At 34.3% G+C, this 18,648-nt stretch overlaps 1 protein-coding gene across 1 annotated transcript; it reads right to left on the bottom strand.

The window, feature by feature from the left end:
- Nucleotides 1–6,498: 6,498 nt before the first annotated feature.
- Nucleotides 6,499–17,865, bottom strand: LOC129000217 (uncharacterized). Its single transcript, XM_054427172.1, has 3 exons — nt 17,432–17,865; nt 10,549–10,784; nt 6,499–8,907 (listed from the first exon to the last, which is right to left on the bottom strand). Exons 1-3 carry the CDS (start codon nt 17,863–17,865, stop codon nt 6,575–6,577), a joined length of 3,003 nt encoding a protein of 1,000 aa, XP_054283147.1. The 3' UTR covers nt 6,499–6,574.
- Nucleotides 17,866–18,648: the final 783 nt, after the last annotated feature.

Below are 18,648 nucleotides of genomic sequence, written 5' to 3'. Positions count from 1 at the left end.
TAATAATAAATGTTATGAATTATAATAATAATTTCGGTTACATCCGTAGATTTATTATTATTTCTAATAATAAATATTCATTATATAGAAAGGTCTATATTTATTTTTATATTTGTATGAGTCATGTTGTAACAAAATTTAAGTTAAAAATATTTAATATTATATTAATAACTTATATATCTGTCAGAAGCTTCTCTAATGCTTTTTGCAGGGGTTTTACCTTAAATGCAAAGGAAAATTATAATGCCAAATTAGAAAATAACAACTTTTTTTCAATTATTAGATTGTTTTCGTCCAACAGAGATAAAATGTATAGGTTAAATTAGCATAAATTGCTCAACAGCTCTAATACTAACTAAATAAACTGATGAAGTTTGCTTGTTTATGCATATATTATAGTCAAATTGGAAAATTTTGTTTATTTCATACTAAGCTATCAACATTTCAATAAAAAAAATAAACCTCAAAACCTTCCCTGAAGCAGCAAACCTAAGTACTCATTACAAATCAATGTCATTTAAATAGGAAATCTATCTGGCAATTTTAATATTTAAGTATAAATGCAGCTAGGTAAATGTTTGCTTAGTCTGTAGGTTTGCTGTGGCGAGGATATTTTGAACTTAAATGTAAAGAGTAATTAGTCTAAGTGCCGAATTAAAAAGAACAGTATATTAAAGATATTAGAATTTTTTTGCCAAACATAGTAAAAATTTATAGGTTAAATTAACATAAATTGCTCAACTACTCCTAAATAGTTTTATTTAGGGCATTTTCGTAAATACAAAAGTTGTTCCTTGTTGTGTAAGCAACATTTTTTGTAATAAAAGTAACTCGCTATATACTGTATTACCGTTTTCGAGATATAAGCTCCCGATGAGTTTCATGTAATAAATGCCGCCGCCATTTTTAAAATGGCGAATTCTGAGGTTATGCCCACTCTGCCAAGCTGGCACCCACGTGAAAAATGATAACGCACATAGTACCTACATGATCACTTAGGGTGTTTTTCTATACATAAAATGCACACGAGGACCCCCCTAGCAAGTGGATTACTAAGAGTTAGTGTGATATTAGGATTTTTCCACTGATTTGGCAACAGAACATTATATTGCAAAACATGACACGATGCAGAAGAAAATCAATTTTAAAATAAGAAAAAACATTGCAAATACTTCATTTTGATAAATTCAGTAAATCACAATTTAAATATTAACAGCTGTTTCATTAAAAAGTAGTGTAAAATTATACACATGGTCATGATGTAAACAAATCTGCTGAGGGGACTTTAAAGGCCTCTGGGGCAGAGCCCCAAGGGAATTTACCTCGTTTCTCTTTTGATGGCTCATCTACAGACCAAGACCTTTCTATAGAGACCCCTACCAAGTTTCTACGCCCAGCCGTTCTCTGAAATTAGCTGTGACAAAAACCTGTTTTTCTCCCATAAGAATAACATGGGGTGGGAATTTAAAGGCCACTGGGGCAGAGCTCCAAGGGAATTTACCACGTTTCTCTTTTGATGGCTCATCTACAGACCAAGCCCTTTCTTTAGACACACCTACCGAGATTCTACGCCCAGCCGTTCTCTCAAATTAGCTGTCACAAAGAAAAACAGTTTCAAATTAATATATAGATTTGAACATCCTTGTATTTTACTATGTATAATTAATTAATCTGTCATCCTCTTACAGAAAAATTGAACGTATCAATGATTAGCATTACACATAGTATAAATAAGTCAACCCTAAGTATGTCTTTACATTTTCATCCAAATGCTGAATTTGTGACACAAAAGCTGAATGTTTACAGCTCTTATGTTAAGCAAATTATTTTATGCCAAAAGCTAGTTTAGAATATTAGCGTCGGCTGCTAGACTTTTTAAAAATTAAAACTTAATTTCTAAAGAACTGGGACCCTAAACTAAAATTATGGCTTCGACATTCCCTAGTTCTCAAAATTATCTTTCTTTCAACACAAAAATCGTGAAAATCCGTCAAGTGGTTGATTCAGAATCGTGAAATAAAAAAACACTGTTTCGTTTTAATATTATAGATGTTTTTTTTTTCTTAACAGCTGATAACAACAAAAGTCTTTAACATTTGCTAACTCCAGTGTAAACACAGATTGAGTTTCATCATTAAAATCTTTGTAAAGGGGCATTACCAACAGATGCACTTACATAATTTATGTAGTAAATTTCAAAATTTGTATTAATTGAAATATGACACTTTATACTAATATATTTAGTCCCTACAGTAGATGGCATGGAAAACTTACTAATAGAGGAATGGGTAAGATGAATTATTTGCCCAATAAACATGATCAACATCAATTTATTTACAAAATAGTACACGTTTAAAATAGTACAACACTCAGTTGTTTTGACCATTTAAATCTAAGAACAATGCCTGTTCAACATTTTTTATGACTAGAATTGATTTTAAGGCAGGTTATCATTCATAATAATTAAACTTAACAGTATTACGTTCATTCTAAATAGTGGCACACTAAAATAATATGTAACTAAGCAATAAATAATAAGCATCCATGACTTTCAAATATTAAAGTAACAAGTGAAGCAAAAACTGTGCAACACTACCACGAATACTAGAAAAATACCGGTATGGGTCATAAACATAAACCAATGACGTTTTTGGCCCGAAAGTAAACCAAACCCCTATACTAATAGCATTAATGAACACATGGTTTTGTTTACTTTCGGGCCAAAAATGTCTTTTGTTTATGTTTATGATCCAAACCGGGTATTTTATAGTATTTGTGAACACTACAAATTCATTATAATGTCCATGGCATGTTCTCATTCTCAAAGCTACTTTAATAGCTGTCCAGTAATGAGTATTGATTTGATAGATTAAAGCATTTTCAACGTAGAGATTTTAGATATTACCACCAGTTCTCGATTTGCGGCAGAATGGCTTTCTGGTACCTCTCTTTCAAGAAGATAAAAAAATTGCTATAAATAGCTACTGATCATATTAAATAGGTTACAGTTACAGCACCTCATAAAAAAAATCAAATATAGTTTTGTAAAAAAATTTAAAACACCCAATGGCAAAGTTAATATGTTTGAGTTTAATGAATACAATGTTAGAAAGTAAAAAACATTTTGATTGGATGGTTGAAATGCAAAAGTATAATTTAAGTCCCAGCGATTAAAACATTCTGCTGCTCGTGTGTTACAATTACTCCATTACAAAAAACTTTTATCATTATTCACCTTAAATTTTAGAATAGGAAAATTCAGTTAATTACAAGGAACTAGTGTACATGTTGCTAGAATTCGAGCAGTTGCAAAGTATTACAGGAGTTATTTCAAAACGAATAACAGTCAAATTTACAATGAGTTTAAAAGAGTCAACTCAAAGATTACCGGTGTGTAGCTCAGACCATGTTTATCTTCGTTATTGATAAACCTAAAGCATTCCGGCCGGTTTTCTCCTTCTCAAAATGTCCCGCTGTACAGACACAACACATGTCATTGATAGAGGGCCAATTGAGAACGAAAAATTGTTTTTCGGTAGTGTTAGGGTGCATTTGTAACCTAATAGTTGAGATTGTTTAGGGTCAGGTAATGACTGTGATGAGTTAAGACTATTACGCGCCACTGTTCTGTAGCTGCGGTCGTTATCACGATCACGCCTTCTGTCTATGTTTCGTTGTCGTCGCGTCGGAGGCATTTAAAAGAAAGAAACAACAAATAATCAAATTATCGCTATTACTCAAATAGTAAATAAATGTACTCAATGCGTTTCATTGAATTGAAAATAAATAACAGCAATTAAATTATACATCTGATCAAAATGTAAACAATTAAGTTCTCCATAAGGATAACATGGGTACTTTCAAGCCACTGGGGCAGAGCCCAAGGGACTTTTTAAAAATTTAAGGCTCGTTTGCAAATCTACGCGACACACTCTTTCCAATGAGACGTCAATGGATAAAATTGGTTAAGAAATGGCGGAGGAGTTCAACCGACAAAGTTTCATGTAGCGTATTAATTATATAGATTTGGTTTCATAAATAGTTGTTTCACAAAGTTTTACAAAAGGGAAATTGGCTACATACAGCTGACTGGTAGCATTGACTGACCAACCCAAGTAGACTTCTCATCCCATTGTAAATTTTGAAGCTCATTTTTTGACTAGTTCATAATTGGTGACACTGATCGCTAGAGTCAACAAAATGTTGTTTCTATTATTTTAGTGTTACCTAATTTTATTTGTGGGCTGCTTTATTGTTTGGTTAGGGGGCGAGTTATTGTTTTTGATTAGATCGTTTTATTTGGTAAAACAAGGTTTTAAATTACTGAAAAAACTAGAAACAAATTGTAAACAAAAACTGCCTACCTCTACAAAGCACTGGACGGAACTCACAAAACATTTTCTTCAGCTGATCCATAAGGATGAGAAATCTACTAAGGGAGTATGTTTTATCTATGATGGTAGTCTTGGTCCTCTGACCTAATCCAGTTACAGCAAGGTCAGATAAGTGGAAATGTCGCTGAATCTTAAAAAAAAGTAGAAAATCATACTCAACCATTGAAAACTGTCAAAATATAGATATAAAATTAAAATATTATGTCATAGAGATATTTTATTTCAAAAAGATATGCTATTTATTTAGACAAAAGGGGTTGGTAGCTTTTTGCTTTTGCCCTGTTTAACATGTTCAGGCTTCCAAAACCTTTGCGAATACAAAGAGTAATTCTAGCAAGAGTATATTTAAAAAAATGATTGTTAAGTTTGTGTGATAGTTAGAACTATGCAAGGGTCCTAACAATTAATAGGTAATTGCTAGTCATGATCAAACAGAATTGTCAGTGACCTGGCTGAAGAGCTGATCAGCAACCATTAATTTTTAACCAATAATACGAGTTGCTGTAATATTTCATCTAGGTTCGGGCAAGTAGGGTACACAATCTTCGAAAAAAGACGGAAAATATATTAATATGCTTTGTGTTTCAAATTATATGATTCTCTAGCTTTGATGTTCTTATCATCAGTTTACAAGCATTACATTTTTTAATTGAAAATAATAACATTGAAAACAAATTCAAACTCATTACTGAACGAAATAATTGTTCCCTTCAATCATACATTTAAGTTACATTAAATTAAATCACACCAAAATCATCACAAAATGGAATTTTATATCATGTTCTTAACAAATGAGATCAACAGGCTGATTATTTAAACACTACACATAATTGCCTTAGATTACTAGGGCAAGATGAAGACATCTTGGTACTTTACAATATTGAAGATAAATTAACAACACATAAAATATACTTGTAAAACAATTATGGACATTTATAGCTATACCAGGTCATAAATGTATGGTATTCTATAAAGAACAACTTATATAATGATTAATGAATGATATTGTAAAATTAAATAATGACAGTCAGCACACCATATTCATTCAAATATTTGACCTAGACCCAGAAAATAATATATAGGCTAATAAGTTTTCTTCGTACATAAAGCCTAACAAAAGTGACTTGATTTTTCTTTTTATATTCTAGGTATGTACTGTACTATTAAAATATTCTCTTATTTAAAAAAAGGACATTTTACTCCTTCCATTTGATTTTTTTATGCATGTGAAAACAATAATAGATTCTAGCCTACATAAAAATTAACTGTTGGTAAAAACTGTAAGAAAATTTTAATCTGCATTGGACGTAGGAAGTGTATAAAAAAGTTTTTTATTTATAATAAGAATAAGAATGTATATTATATACAGGGTGACAAAAAAGTCTGGAAACGGCTTAATATCTTTTTAACTAAATCCGTTAGAAAACTCAAAACTTCCACATAAGCTTACATGTATGAAAACTACTTTTTGCAAGCATTACCATTTTTTTACCATCACCAGGGGACGGCCCATGAGGAGTAGGTACATAATCTTTAATGTAAGCATAGGTTGATATGCACATCATTTTAAAGGTCTGGTCAAGTGGAGTTCATTGCCGGAAACCGCGTATCAAAAGGTTCATCTGTTACAAAATGGCGGCAGTCTAAAGTTCTTGCGAAAAATACCTGCACAGGCCTTAGTATTGGTAAATACTCGTACTAAACATTAGCTTGAGAGCTGAAATTGTATTTTAAAGTCAACTAGCTCATATACTAAGTTTATTCGATCTTCACATCAAATTTATCCGGGTTTCAGATTTCCCGGCTAATGTTGACTATGAGTATTTACCAATACTAAGGCCTGTGCAGGTATATTCCGCAATAGTTTGGACTGCCGCAATTTTGTAACGGATCAACCTTTTTTGACGCGGTTTCCGGCAATGAGCTCCACTTGACCAGACCTTTAAAATGATGTGCATATCAACCTATGTACCTACTCCTCATGGGCCGTCCCCTGGTGAAGGTAAAAAAATGGCAATGCTTGCAAAAAGTAGTATTCATAGATATAAGCTGATGTGAAAGGTTTGAATTTTCTAACGAATTTAGTTAAAAAGATATCAAGCCGTTTCCAGACTTTTTTGTCACCTTGTATATTGAAATGTTCTAAAAAAGGGATTTTTAGGAGAGAAGCTACAAAATCACTATTTTTTACAACTTTTTTGTGGACTCCTAGTTTGTGTTTTCCTGCATTTTTTCAATATATTTACTTTTAACCGATGTGGTGTTTTACTGTCCTCAACTTTAACCTTTTTTTCGTTAGCAGTTATTTCACTTTCTCGATTTGTATTTTTCTTTGGTCTCCCTCTTTTTCGCTTGACTTCTGACTCTTTCTTCTGACTATCTTCACCTACAGTTGCATCTAATTTTGGGGGCGAGTCATCTCCTTTATTAGAAATATTGGTTTCAACTTCAATAAATTTTGCCTTTTCAGTAGCGTCTTCATAAAACAGTAAATTTTCCTCTTCTTTAGTTTCGGGGGTTGCTATAACACTTCTTGTTCCTTTACTAGGTATAGTTTCTTCTGACGCTAATAATATTGTTTTGTTACTTTGTTTACTTGACGATTTGTTACTTTTTTTACTTGGCAATTTGTCTGTAATCTTTCTCGTGTTTTTACGACGCTCAGTTACATCTTTTGTTTTAGATAGGTTCTTTTCTTCTTGCTCAAAATGTTGACTTCTTTCGGTGGGTGGATTCAGTTTCTTTTTCTTGTGCCATCCCCAAAGATAAGTAGCCTTTTCATCAGATTTTGACTTTTCTTTTTTAGGCTCTGGAAAGTGTACCTCATCAAAGAAGTTGATAATAACAGCATGGATATGTTTACACATTGTTTTATCAAAAGCATACAACCTACAAGAACAACTAAACTTGTGAGCACAAGTACTACATCTATTGCAAAACAACACACATGGTTGGGAGTTACAACTGTTTTCTTGTTGTTTAGTTACAATAGAGAAAATCTTTTCAGGATCCTTGGTAGAGCTGACACGCCAAGATAACTCTGACTCTTTAGAAATCGCTTTTGGATTGATTTGCAAAGCAAGTATATGATGGTTTGGTAACTCTTGTACTTGTTTTTGAATTTTCACTTGACGATGACATTGATTATCATTAAATAATTTAAGCAAATCCTGCACAGTACTAACAACGAACCTTTTATCAAGGCCCAATTGTTTCCTATCGATGATATCTTCTATTTCATCACTAAGACGTTCCATGTTTAACTGGGCGTGAACAGCAATGCTCTTTTTCCCATAACACCCTGCCCAAACAGCTTCAGATCCTAAGTATTTTAGTGCAAAGTGGTTACCAAATTGAAATGTCAATGGGTTTGTTAAAAGTTCAAAATCAACAAAGTCTTTGAGATCCCTAAAGGACATCTCTTCTGGGGATTCTAAATAGGAATAGAGTCGTTCATAAACAGATTCCTGAATCTCTTCATTAGGTATGTTGACCAAGTTATCCCTCCAATCTTTGTCAACAAAACGATTACTCCACAGATGACATGGTTCTTCCCCAGAATCACTTGTGAAAACAACATTCCAGGCTTCAAAAATCTCTTTTCGGTCATCAGTTAGCACAGCTTTGGCTTCAAGTTCAGGTACATTTGTTTTCACACATGCAAAAAACAGCTTGAATTTCTCCATGCTAAGATTAGTCGAAACCACAAAAGCTATGGGTATAGCATCATTATGACTATCAGCAACAATCAATGTAGCAAGATGAATATCATGTGTATTTTTAGTTTTATTAGGCCTACTGTATACAACGTATTTGTCATCCTTTGTGGTATAAGTGGGAATGTAAAATATCTTTGACTGTCCGTATTTCTTTGCCATTTCAATCTGTCCTACTGTCATTAGGACAAGAGTGAAGTCGTAGTCTGCAGAATTATTAGAAGCCTGTTCCTCAAAGTGTACAACTGGAGTGTGATCCGATTCACTCATTAGTGACACCCAGCTGTTAATGTTGCTGCAAGTACAGTTTGTTGGAATACCGCTGGTACTCTTAGGTTTCGCCCTATATGACTTTTCAATGTTTTTAACATCCTTGAGGGTAATTAAATTGATTCTTTCAACTTGCGAGCTAGTTGATGACCGAATGTTATCAAGGATTACATCACGAGGGAGACCTTTAGCCAACTGTTCAACAATGTTAATCTTGTCAGTTTTTGTGAGTCGCAGTCTTTGGAGGTCGTTGTCATGACCGTAGTGTGTGGCACACACCTTCACTTCTACTTCACCGTTTGCCTTCTCTATACATGTGATTGAAGCTGTGCAGTGGTGATTTGACTTGGTAGTAAATCTCTTCTTGCCGTTTTGTTTCTCTATACTTGTACGACAAATTGGCGTACCAGATCTACTGCAGTAGAAATATACAACTCGAACTCCCTCTTCTCTTGGTCTTGATCCAGATTTCTTAACAAATCGAGTGTTTTCTTGTTTTTCAAATTCTTCTTTCCACCGCAGGAACTCTAAAAAAATACATTTTTAAGTAAAATACTTACTTGACAATTCTTAAAATTCTCTTATTTTATACTTGGTTTCCGTTTAAGGAAAGACTGTAGACCAGGACTGATTTCTAGAATGAAAGGACAGCAGCTAGCTTACCTAAATGATGATCAGGTAGGTAACATAGTGCTATGTATATTATAGCCTACTAGACTTTTTCTTAAGTAAGCCAGCTAAACCATTATTTAAAAAAAATCATAATAGAATACCCTCTACATCGCTATTTTAAGACAGCAACACACCATTGTGTTCAAGATAAAGCTATATTAACGATATAGCTCATCTTGCTCATATTTAGGCTATGATTTGTGTCCACTCAAGTTTGCAAACAATACATCTGTCTCTGTCGCACTTACTGCGATCGATAACAGCTGAAAAATGTCAAACAACTAATGGACAACATGCTCCATAGAGTCCAGGTTCCAAATAGTTCACTAAATCGTCGTCAGAGACCACCACTTAACGGGTCATGTCATGACGAGCGGCACTCGTCAAACCGTAGCAGTGTCTTTTTACACGTGACGAGTAATGCTCGTCAAACCGTCTTGAAGGGTTAATACTGAGACAAAAAGAGAGGTTCAGGAGCCGAGTACCAGCAGACAACAAGAGGCCCAGGAGCCGAGTACCAGCAGACAACAAGAGGCCCAGGAGCCGAGTACCAGCAGACAACAAGAGGCCCAGGAGCCGAGTACCAGCAGACAACAAAACGCTGCATACTCACAACCAGACGCCCTAAAGATTCGCCGATCAACAAGAATCAGGAAACCCATCAAAAGGATGGATTTGTAATTGAGTTTTCTCTCAAATAGGTGTGGAGGAATTGTTATATATTTAAAACTTTCTCATTTATTTTTAATATTTATCATATGACTGGATTAATTTCATATTGTAAATAATTCAATGTTTACTTTTCATTATAAAGAAATAAACATGATTCAATAGTTGTGTTCATATATTTTGTACGAATTTATACTTAATAAACATCTTACTGGAACACTAAACATTAATTAATGAACACTAGGCCAAATGAAGTTTATTATTCCTAAATTGTCATCCCCATACATTTCACTGATCTTTTTCTTAAGTCTTCAAAATTAACTTCAGTGGTTCCAAAGGGTAAAGAAATATGGTTCAAAGCGGTTTTAATCTGCAATATAGTAGAACCCCTCGTATCCGACCTCGGCATAACCGACTCCTCAGGTTATCCAACCTAGTGACCGACAGCTAACTTGTTTCCTGCTTGGAGCGATAACGCAAGGCGCGTTCCGTTAACCAAATGGCTGATCGCCGGTGTTGCAATAATGACCGCTATTGCCGAGGCTGCAAAATGTGCTTACAGGTGCTGTGGTCGTGTGAGATGATTAAATTATGCTTACGGGTGTCGCTGCGGTTACGCTGCGGATTAGCACCGCAAGGTACGCTCATGTGTGTGGCCTTGGTTACGGGAGACTTAGTCACCGAGACGGCAAATTATGCTCCTTCCGATATCCGACCTTTTGCCCATTACCACCATGACCCAGTCCTTCACAGTCGGATATGAGGGGTTCTCTGTATGTCACTTCAAGAAGTATTATTTGGCTATGGAAAGTAGACATTAATCTTACCACTATAGCTGTTAAAATAGTTGACCCTGATGTCCATGCTAAGTCCATGCTCTTCTACTAGATGGAGTTGTAGTTTTTCTTTGTAGCTACATCTGAATGAACAGCCTTTTTCCAAACAGCGTATATTGGTTTTCTCACCATGGTTTATGTTGTGTATTTTTTTCATGTGGTTATATCTTCCCGCATTTTGATTAAACTTCTTCCCACAGATCAAACACACAAATAGTTTTGTTTTACTGAAATGAACATTTTGCTTTAATTACCATGAAGTGTAACCTACGATGTTTATAGGCCTACTGTCAAGAGTCAAGAGATGTATTGTTCTAAGATACAAATATTACAGTGCATAAGACCTTTTCAAGTACAATTATTAAAATAATAAAATTAAATATCACAGATTTTGAAATGTTAATACTGTACTCTTATATTTTAATTCAAAAACAGGCCAACAGGTCAGCAATACTATACTGTTATTACATAAAAAATAAACCAAATAAAAAAAACACACAGGTAACAATCATTAAAAAACTAGACACTTATATTTTACACACTTTTTGTGTGTAACAAAAGAACTTTGTAGGTAGACTATGTTCGATTAACACATTTTTGACAGTACATAGTTAATACACATCATTAAATATCCTCCTATTCACATACCGGTAGTTAACTTATTCGTATTATTAGTATGGTATATAGCCTATAAGATATATCATACTAATAATATGAATACTGTTAGGTAGGTACTGTTAAAAATTACAGCAATCTATTTTAAAACTACTAGACGAGTCACTTAACGGATTCCGTCAATCACCATTAATCATAGAAGGCAGCAATAAAAATGCCCTGGGACCTAAAATAATATTTTAATCTTCATTTAGTTTAATAAGAAAAATAATTTATAAATAAAAAACTTGTTTAAAACAAAACGTAATTGTAAATAAAAATAATTTATAATTATGTGGAGAGTATAATTATATATAGTATAATATTACTTGTACGATTTAAAATTAAAAAACGTGGGGTGCATGCAATAGATAATACAATTTCACCTATTGAACTAATGTATTATTATCAATTGCATGCACCCCACGTTTTTTTGTTTTAAATCGTACAAGTATTTATACTCTCCACATAATTATAAATTATTTTCTACTCTTTAGTGTGTTTAAAAATGTTTTGTTTTAAAAAAGTTTTTTATTTATCAATTATTTTCTACTTTTTAGTTTTTAATGTGTGTGGATGTTAAATCTATTTCAAGCATCTAGGCCCTATATCAGATTAAGACAGAGGCATGTGGGAAATCAAAGGTTTATTTGAGTTTCTTTTCATATAATAATGTATTAGATTGAATGTATGGCCTACATACTATAGTCCTCGCCACCCTAAGTTGAGGCAGCCCAAGGCCGCACGGCGTATATCTAGTGCGGCCTTTGGCTGCCTCAACTTAGGGTGGCGAGGACTATAACTGTACATAGGTATATCAATCTATTTAATTTATTGTTTACTTTATAGAATAGGCTACTAAATACATAACAATTTACATTATTAACAAACACCTTTATATTTGTAATCAGATTGTATGTCTTTATTTTGTAATGTTTGTTTGTATAAAGAATCTCTTGGGAGCATAACCTGTACCTCTTAACCTCTGCTCTTCGAACTGTCAAATTTAAGTATTTACAGCTGACTTAAATTGATATATTTACATTCTTTCAAAATGTAAACATGAAAATTTTGGAAGCCCATGGGGTGTAGCCCAAGGGAAATATGAAAATGAAATGATATAATACTGTATTGCATTGTCATCCATTTGTGAGCTATGTTTGAAATTTCAAGTCTCTACCTCATCGGGAACTTCGTTTAAAATTGATATCAAAATTTGTAGGAAAGTGAGCTAATAAAAAGAAGCTCATGGGGCGTAGCCCAAGGTAAATATGAAAATTAAATGATATAATATTGCATTGTCATCCATTTGTGAGCTATGTTTCAAGTCTCTAGCTCATCGGGATGTTAGTATAAAATTGATTGCAAAATTTGTACTGGACAAAAAAGCGAGCTAATAGAAACGTTTTAATAAAGGATTAAAAATAAAAGAAAGAAAATAAGAGAATTAAAATAAGAATAACGCTGAAAACAAACTTTATTTTAAGAACAAACTAAAACTTAAATTATTTTCAATTGTTTCAATTTATGGGTAGGTACCGGCATAGATAAAACATACTCCCTTAGTAGATTTCTCATCCTTATGGAACAGCTGAAGACAATTTTATTGTTAGTACATGTACGGTTTATGTAGAGGTCGTGTTTTGTTTACAATTTGTTTCCCGTTATTACAGCCATTTAAAACCTCGTTTAACCAAATAATACAATCTAATCATAAACAATAACTCGTCCCCTAGTTATATAACCAAACAGTAAAGCACAAATCAAGAAATTAACCCTAAAATAATGGAAACAAAGTTTCATCGACACTAGCGCCTTTGTGTCACGTACATGAACTAGACACGAAAAACGTGCTTCAAAATTTACAATGGGATGAGAAGTCTACTTGTGTTGGTTAGTCTAGATGGTACCGGTAGGTATGGTGTGCTACGATCAATAATCATAGGCTACCATATGTTTTTATTCATAGATTCAAACCCTATTTAATGTAGGTACAAAAAAAAGTTAGGAAGAAACTAACATTATGCTACTATTAATTGTTTCACAAAATTTAGGCGGTTTTTGGAGAGTTTTCCCCAACCACTTTTTTTCTTAAATTGCAGCTGATTGATGGATGATGAATAAATGTTTGTATCTAACAGCTAATTAAAACCTGAAATGTTGAGCTATTGATTTGAAGGTTGGGTAAAGTGAATGGGTACTTAGATTTCTTCCCCTAAAACCACCATAAATTTGTAAACAGAGTAAAACCCAAACTCATGATAAAAAATTGCAACAAACAATACAATAAATAGTAATGCTATAAACTATTAGCAGCATATAAGTTAATAATAATAATTTCCATTGTTATGAAATTAATTTAGAGTACCTACCTACTTAGGTATTTATGATTTGTTTATTTGTTGACAGAATACCCTTTTCACAAGTACCGGTAGCTAACTTAAGTTGCATTTAGGCTAATTACCATAGGTTAAATTTCAATAATGACAACAAGATAGAACTTTTTTGTCCTAGGACGCTAGACACAAGCCTAGAATTGTTTTTCATATTACTTAATTCAGGCTAGACCTAGGGGTTATGGCGTTATCACTTAGATAAAATCCATTGGTGATTTGGTGGGATTTGAACCCGGGACCCCAGGAACCGGGGTCCCGCACTCCAACCAGGGGTCTTTGGGGACCAGCTCGCTCCCCAAGATAGAACATTAAGTTAAATGTGCATAACTTCTTAACCCTCCAAGTGTCCATAGTAATGGTCTTAATGTCCGCCCATTTATCGCGAAATCGCAGGGTTTTATTAAAATGTATCTTAGAAACTTAAAAACACTCTAAAGTATACTGTTTTATATATCATTTTGTTTTTAGAAAACTATGGGCTTTAATGTAATACCTATATAAAGCATTACAAAAAAAATTTTCAACAATTTTTGTGGGGTTAACATTTCTCAAAAATTATAAAATAAATGAAAAAAATTATGTTTGCGAATAAATTTATAATAATTTTTGGTCTACAAATATTTCAAAATAGCCACTTTGTTTTAAATTTTGTGAGGATTCCAAAAATATAACAATATACGGAAGTAGGTTTGTAAATAAATAGGTAATGGGCAGGCACGGACCTAGGGACCTTGCCGCCCTGGGCAAGATCGATGACCGTCGCCCACCGGGGGGTATGGAATACTACCCAGCAAGAAAGGGGGTCCAGGGGGCCTTCCCCGGAAAATTTGAGAAAAATAACTTCTCTAAACACTATTTTTAAGCGTTTAGGAAGTGAAATCTGGTGTTAATACTTAGTAGGTACAATTTTATGCAATTTTGTACTTATGTAAAACTTTTTGCTTTAATGCTGGACTAGTTTTTATTGAATTTATTTTTTAAGTACTTAGGCTAGGCTTTTTGTTATATGATAACATTTCACGTTATGTTTCTCTATCCTTTAACACTGAATATTTTGATTAATATGTTAACGGGACTTAACCTATTTAAAAAAATTTGATTTCAAAGGCGAGTAATAAAATCACTTAACTTCGTTGTTCCATTGCCACACCAGCTAACGCTTAACAAATTTTCATTTTCGGGGCAAAAAACCCGCTCAGTTTACTTTGTTTCGACATAAAATAACACTCATGAGACACCACAAAATACGAAAATCATAAAAACACACTGGCACAATAATTAACACTAGACGACAGATCAAGCAAGGGTAGTGTGGGTGACGGGGTAGAGGAGGAGGGTGTCGATAGGTGGTTGAACGCGGAACATCCCCCCCACGTTTGTTTGACGCGCAAATATCCCACCCCACCACTGCTATCGGCTACCGACGTCCGGCATGTAGTTTATCTGTTACCATTTATTCATCGATAATGAAAGTATACGTACAAACAAACAAGCTTAGTACAATAGGCATGACATTTTATTAACTATTTTATTGCTCAAGTTAAAACGATTAATTTCAGGTAGGTGTAAAAGGTGACGTGGTGGTGGTAGGGGGAGGGGCGGATAGGCTAAGGCTGTTGACCTTCCGTGACTTGTGTCTGTCTGTACTCTGTTTCGCGCCCAAAAACCATACTACTTTCACTGAGAGAGAGAGAAAATTCTTTATTTATTACAAACTGTTTTGCAGCAATAAATACAAAAAATAAAATATCACATGGGTCACAATGACCTGTGCGTGATAGAGACCTTAAAACTGTTTACTTAATCAAAATAAAAGTTCTTCACACTTCACTTAATACACAAAAAAAAAAAAGAACTAACAATAACTTGGTAAAATAATACTATACAATTACACTTGCATTGCAGTTGATTTACGATTTATTGATATTGAAAGTATACTTTTGAAAAACAAGCTTAATACAATAGAAGTAAAATTTAAAAGGTTCACTATTTCATTGCTTACGTTAAAACATTATTTTTTAAATGTTATTACAATTTTTTGACCCATTTTAGGTTGAAGGGGGGATATATCCCCCTGACACCCCCCCCCCCCCCCCCCGTATCTACACCACTGTCCCGCCTAATTGTTTACTCCTGGGCTCCATCCCTTCCTTGACCGATCGCCGAATTATGGTGTCTCCCTGAACTCTTAATTATGTACCAAGGGTTCTAAGTGTAAATTGGACATTTTAAAATTATTTTCATTTCATAAGCTGGTTTATGTTTACAGTTGCAGATAGGCCTATCAATTATTTTTTGGTTTTTGTTTAAAATCTGACCTAAGAGTCGGCAGGACTTTCGGCCATCTTGGATTTCCCCAAAACGGCAATGTTATTAATTGTTGAAGCAATTTACGACATTGCTTATTAAAATAAAAAGTAGCAAAATATCTCATTTTTGCAACCCCTCTCTCTCGGAGGGAAGGGAAGCCCATGCTACCAAAATAACCAATAATAAAGTAAACACAACGTCGTGGGAGGGGGCAGAAACTAGAAAGAGAGAGAGAAATACGTCGAGGTCAATCCCAACCGCTGAAATGTTGCTTTGACACTGTCACTCGTCCTGGGTAACGTCGTAACGTGGTGGCGACGGTTGTTCGATACACAAGCCGAGTGGTTTGTTTTTATTTTTGGGCTTAAATTATAATTTTAAATCAATGTGTGAATTGCCGTTTATCTTCTTAGGCTTGTTCTTAGCGTAAAATGTAATATAGATAATTGTACTCTTCACATTCACTTAATGAATTTATGATTTTATTTGTATTAAAAATTTACTGTTCCCTAAAATTTGTTTGTTGCCCTGGCTCTGCCACCCCAGTTCCACCGCCCCGGCTCTGCCGTTCCGGCCCCACCGCCCCGGCCCCGCCGCCATGGGCGACCGCCCGGTCCGCCCACCCCTGGTTATGGGTGAAAAACAGATTTCGTACATTTAGCGTTAGCTAAGAATGCATAGCCTAACCATAGCTAGGAATCTGGCGGATCATTTACATCAATATTACTACATAGCCTACATACTTCTTCAGGAGTATCAACCAGCCCTTCAAAATCACTTAACATCTTCTTATAATGCACCACTTATATCACTACTTTTTATTTTTAACACTAAAACAATGATAAACGTAATAAAACACATCAGTCATCGGTGCGAGGTTAACGAAGTTATTTATAAATACGCACGTCATCTGTCTGCTGTAATATTTTCGGAACTAAAATGAAAAGCGTCTAGAAACAGACATCGGGAGAAAGCTTAGGGCTGCACTTTACTTTAGGTCCTCGAATGAAACAATCGAATAGCCTAATCGATATTTTCATTCGAATGAGTGTAGGACCTAAAGTAAAGTGCAGCCAAGCTTAGAATCTGCCAAAAACAACGATACCAATCTCGATCCAGTTCAATCTGATTCAGTCAGTCCCAGAGCCTTTGCCGTAAACGATGTTTGTGTGTCGCTTAAGCGACGCATAACACCACGGCGGGTGTGTTGTGCGTCGATTACACGACGCTTAACACTCAGAGGATTAACTGGGCATACTATTATACATAAGTTAAAAGTGAGGTGATAGCGCATGGTGAGCGGATGGAGAAATGGTGGTTGAAAGGTTGTTGCTTGTATCAAATGACTCAGTACAACCGACAGAGGGTTTTAAACAGCTTTATTTAGGTACCTAGTCCTTAGTACCTAGCCTATAGTCCTAAGTAAGTAAAGATAATTAAGTTGACTAGGTAATTTAGTCATAAACAAACTAATTGACTATTAAATTAACTATAAAACAACTTTGTCTGCTTACCTAAATACCACATCTCCATTGTTTGTATTCTCTTCTGAAGCCGGACTGATTTCATTATTAGATTCCACCTTTAAGCTGTCTGAACTGATTTCATTATTGCCTGAACTGATTTCATTATTAGACTCTACTTTTAAGCTGACTGAACTGATTTCATTATTAAATTCCTCCCTTAAGCTGTCTGGACTGATTTCGTTCTTAGATTCCTCCCTTAAGCTGTCTGAACTGATTTCTTTATTAGATTCCTCCCTTAAGCTGTCTGAACTGATTTCATTATTAGATTCCTCCCTTAAGCTGTCTGAACTGATTTCATTCTTAGATTCCTCCCTTAAGCTGTCTAAGTCAAGGTACAGTTTGCTGTTGCCTTCTTCACTACCAACCACCTCTAAAGGTTGAAATAGTTCACCAACTTCTCCATCATTTTCAACAGATTCCATGTTAAGTTGTAAGCTTCATAAATAAAAGATCAAAGCTCTCACTTGACTAATTTATAAGGTTCGTCTGTGCAAAAAATGCGTTGGTAAATTTGCACAATTTATAGGCCGTCACACAAATAAAGTTACACTCCCAGATTATGTTAATTATTATTATGCGGTGCAGTATCCTAACTAATTATTATTTACATCTAATGTTTTTTCACAGATGTGAAACAGTCAGTTTTCACTAGGCTACTTGGTATTTACCAAATTACCATCACGCTGAAAGATGGGCCAGGAATAATACCGGTTAGAAATTAGAATATATGCTAAGAAACAACAATGCATCAATCACTGTTTCTTACATTATACCTTTAACTAAAACTTTATATTATACCTCCAAACAAAATTGAGATAAGTAGATCACTAGCACTAACCACTAGCCAAAGCCAACAACGGACAAGAAGAGGAAATAATTGTAAACAGTAAACACTAAACAGAACTCGAACCAGAGCAGACCATAGGGTTGTTGGTCCAGGTTTGCCAATTCCCCCACCGAACCTGCCGAAAATACCCACTTTTAAATAAAATTACCCACTTTTACGCGTTTAATAGAATCAGATTAAATATTGTTTTTGTCAATGAGTATTAATTGTAAGATTTATTATAAAATATCGCAAAACAAGTTTGTAAGTTATTGGTTGATCTGGATTTCAAATAAAGTAAAATAGTGTACCAGAGAAAATTACAAATACATTCTGTTGTATATTCCTATATCTCAAAATATCATATTCCCTGTGGTTT

The sequence above is a fragment of the Macrosteles quadrilineatus genome, unplaced genomic scaffold, assembly GCF_028750875.1.
Source record: "Macrosteles quadrilineatus isolate MER2022 unplaced genomic scaffold, UCM_ALF_1.0 Scaffold_8__2_contigs__length_117827958, whole genome shotgun sequence".
NCBI lineage: Eukaryota > Metazoa > Arthropoda > Insecta > Hemiptera > Cicadellidae > Macrosteles > Macrosteles quadrilineatus.
Note: the sequence above shows the minus strand (reverse complement) of the source record. Positions and strands in the feature narration are given on the sequence as shown.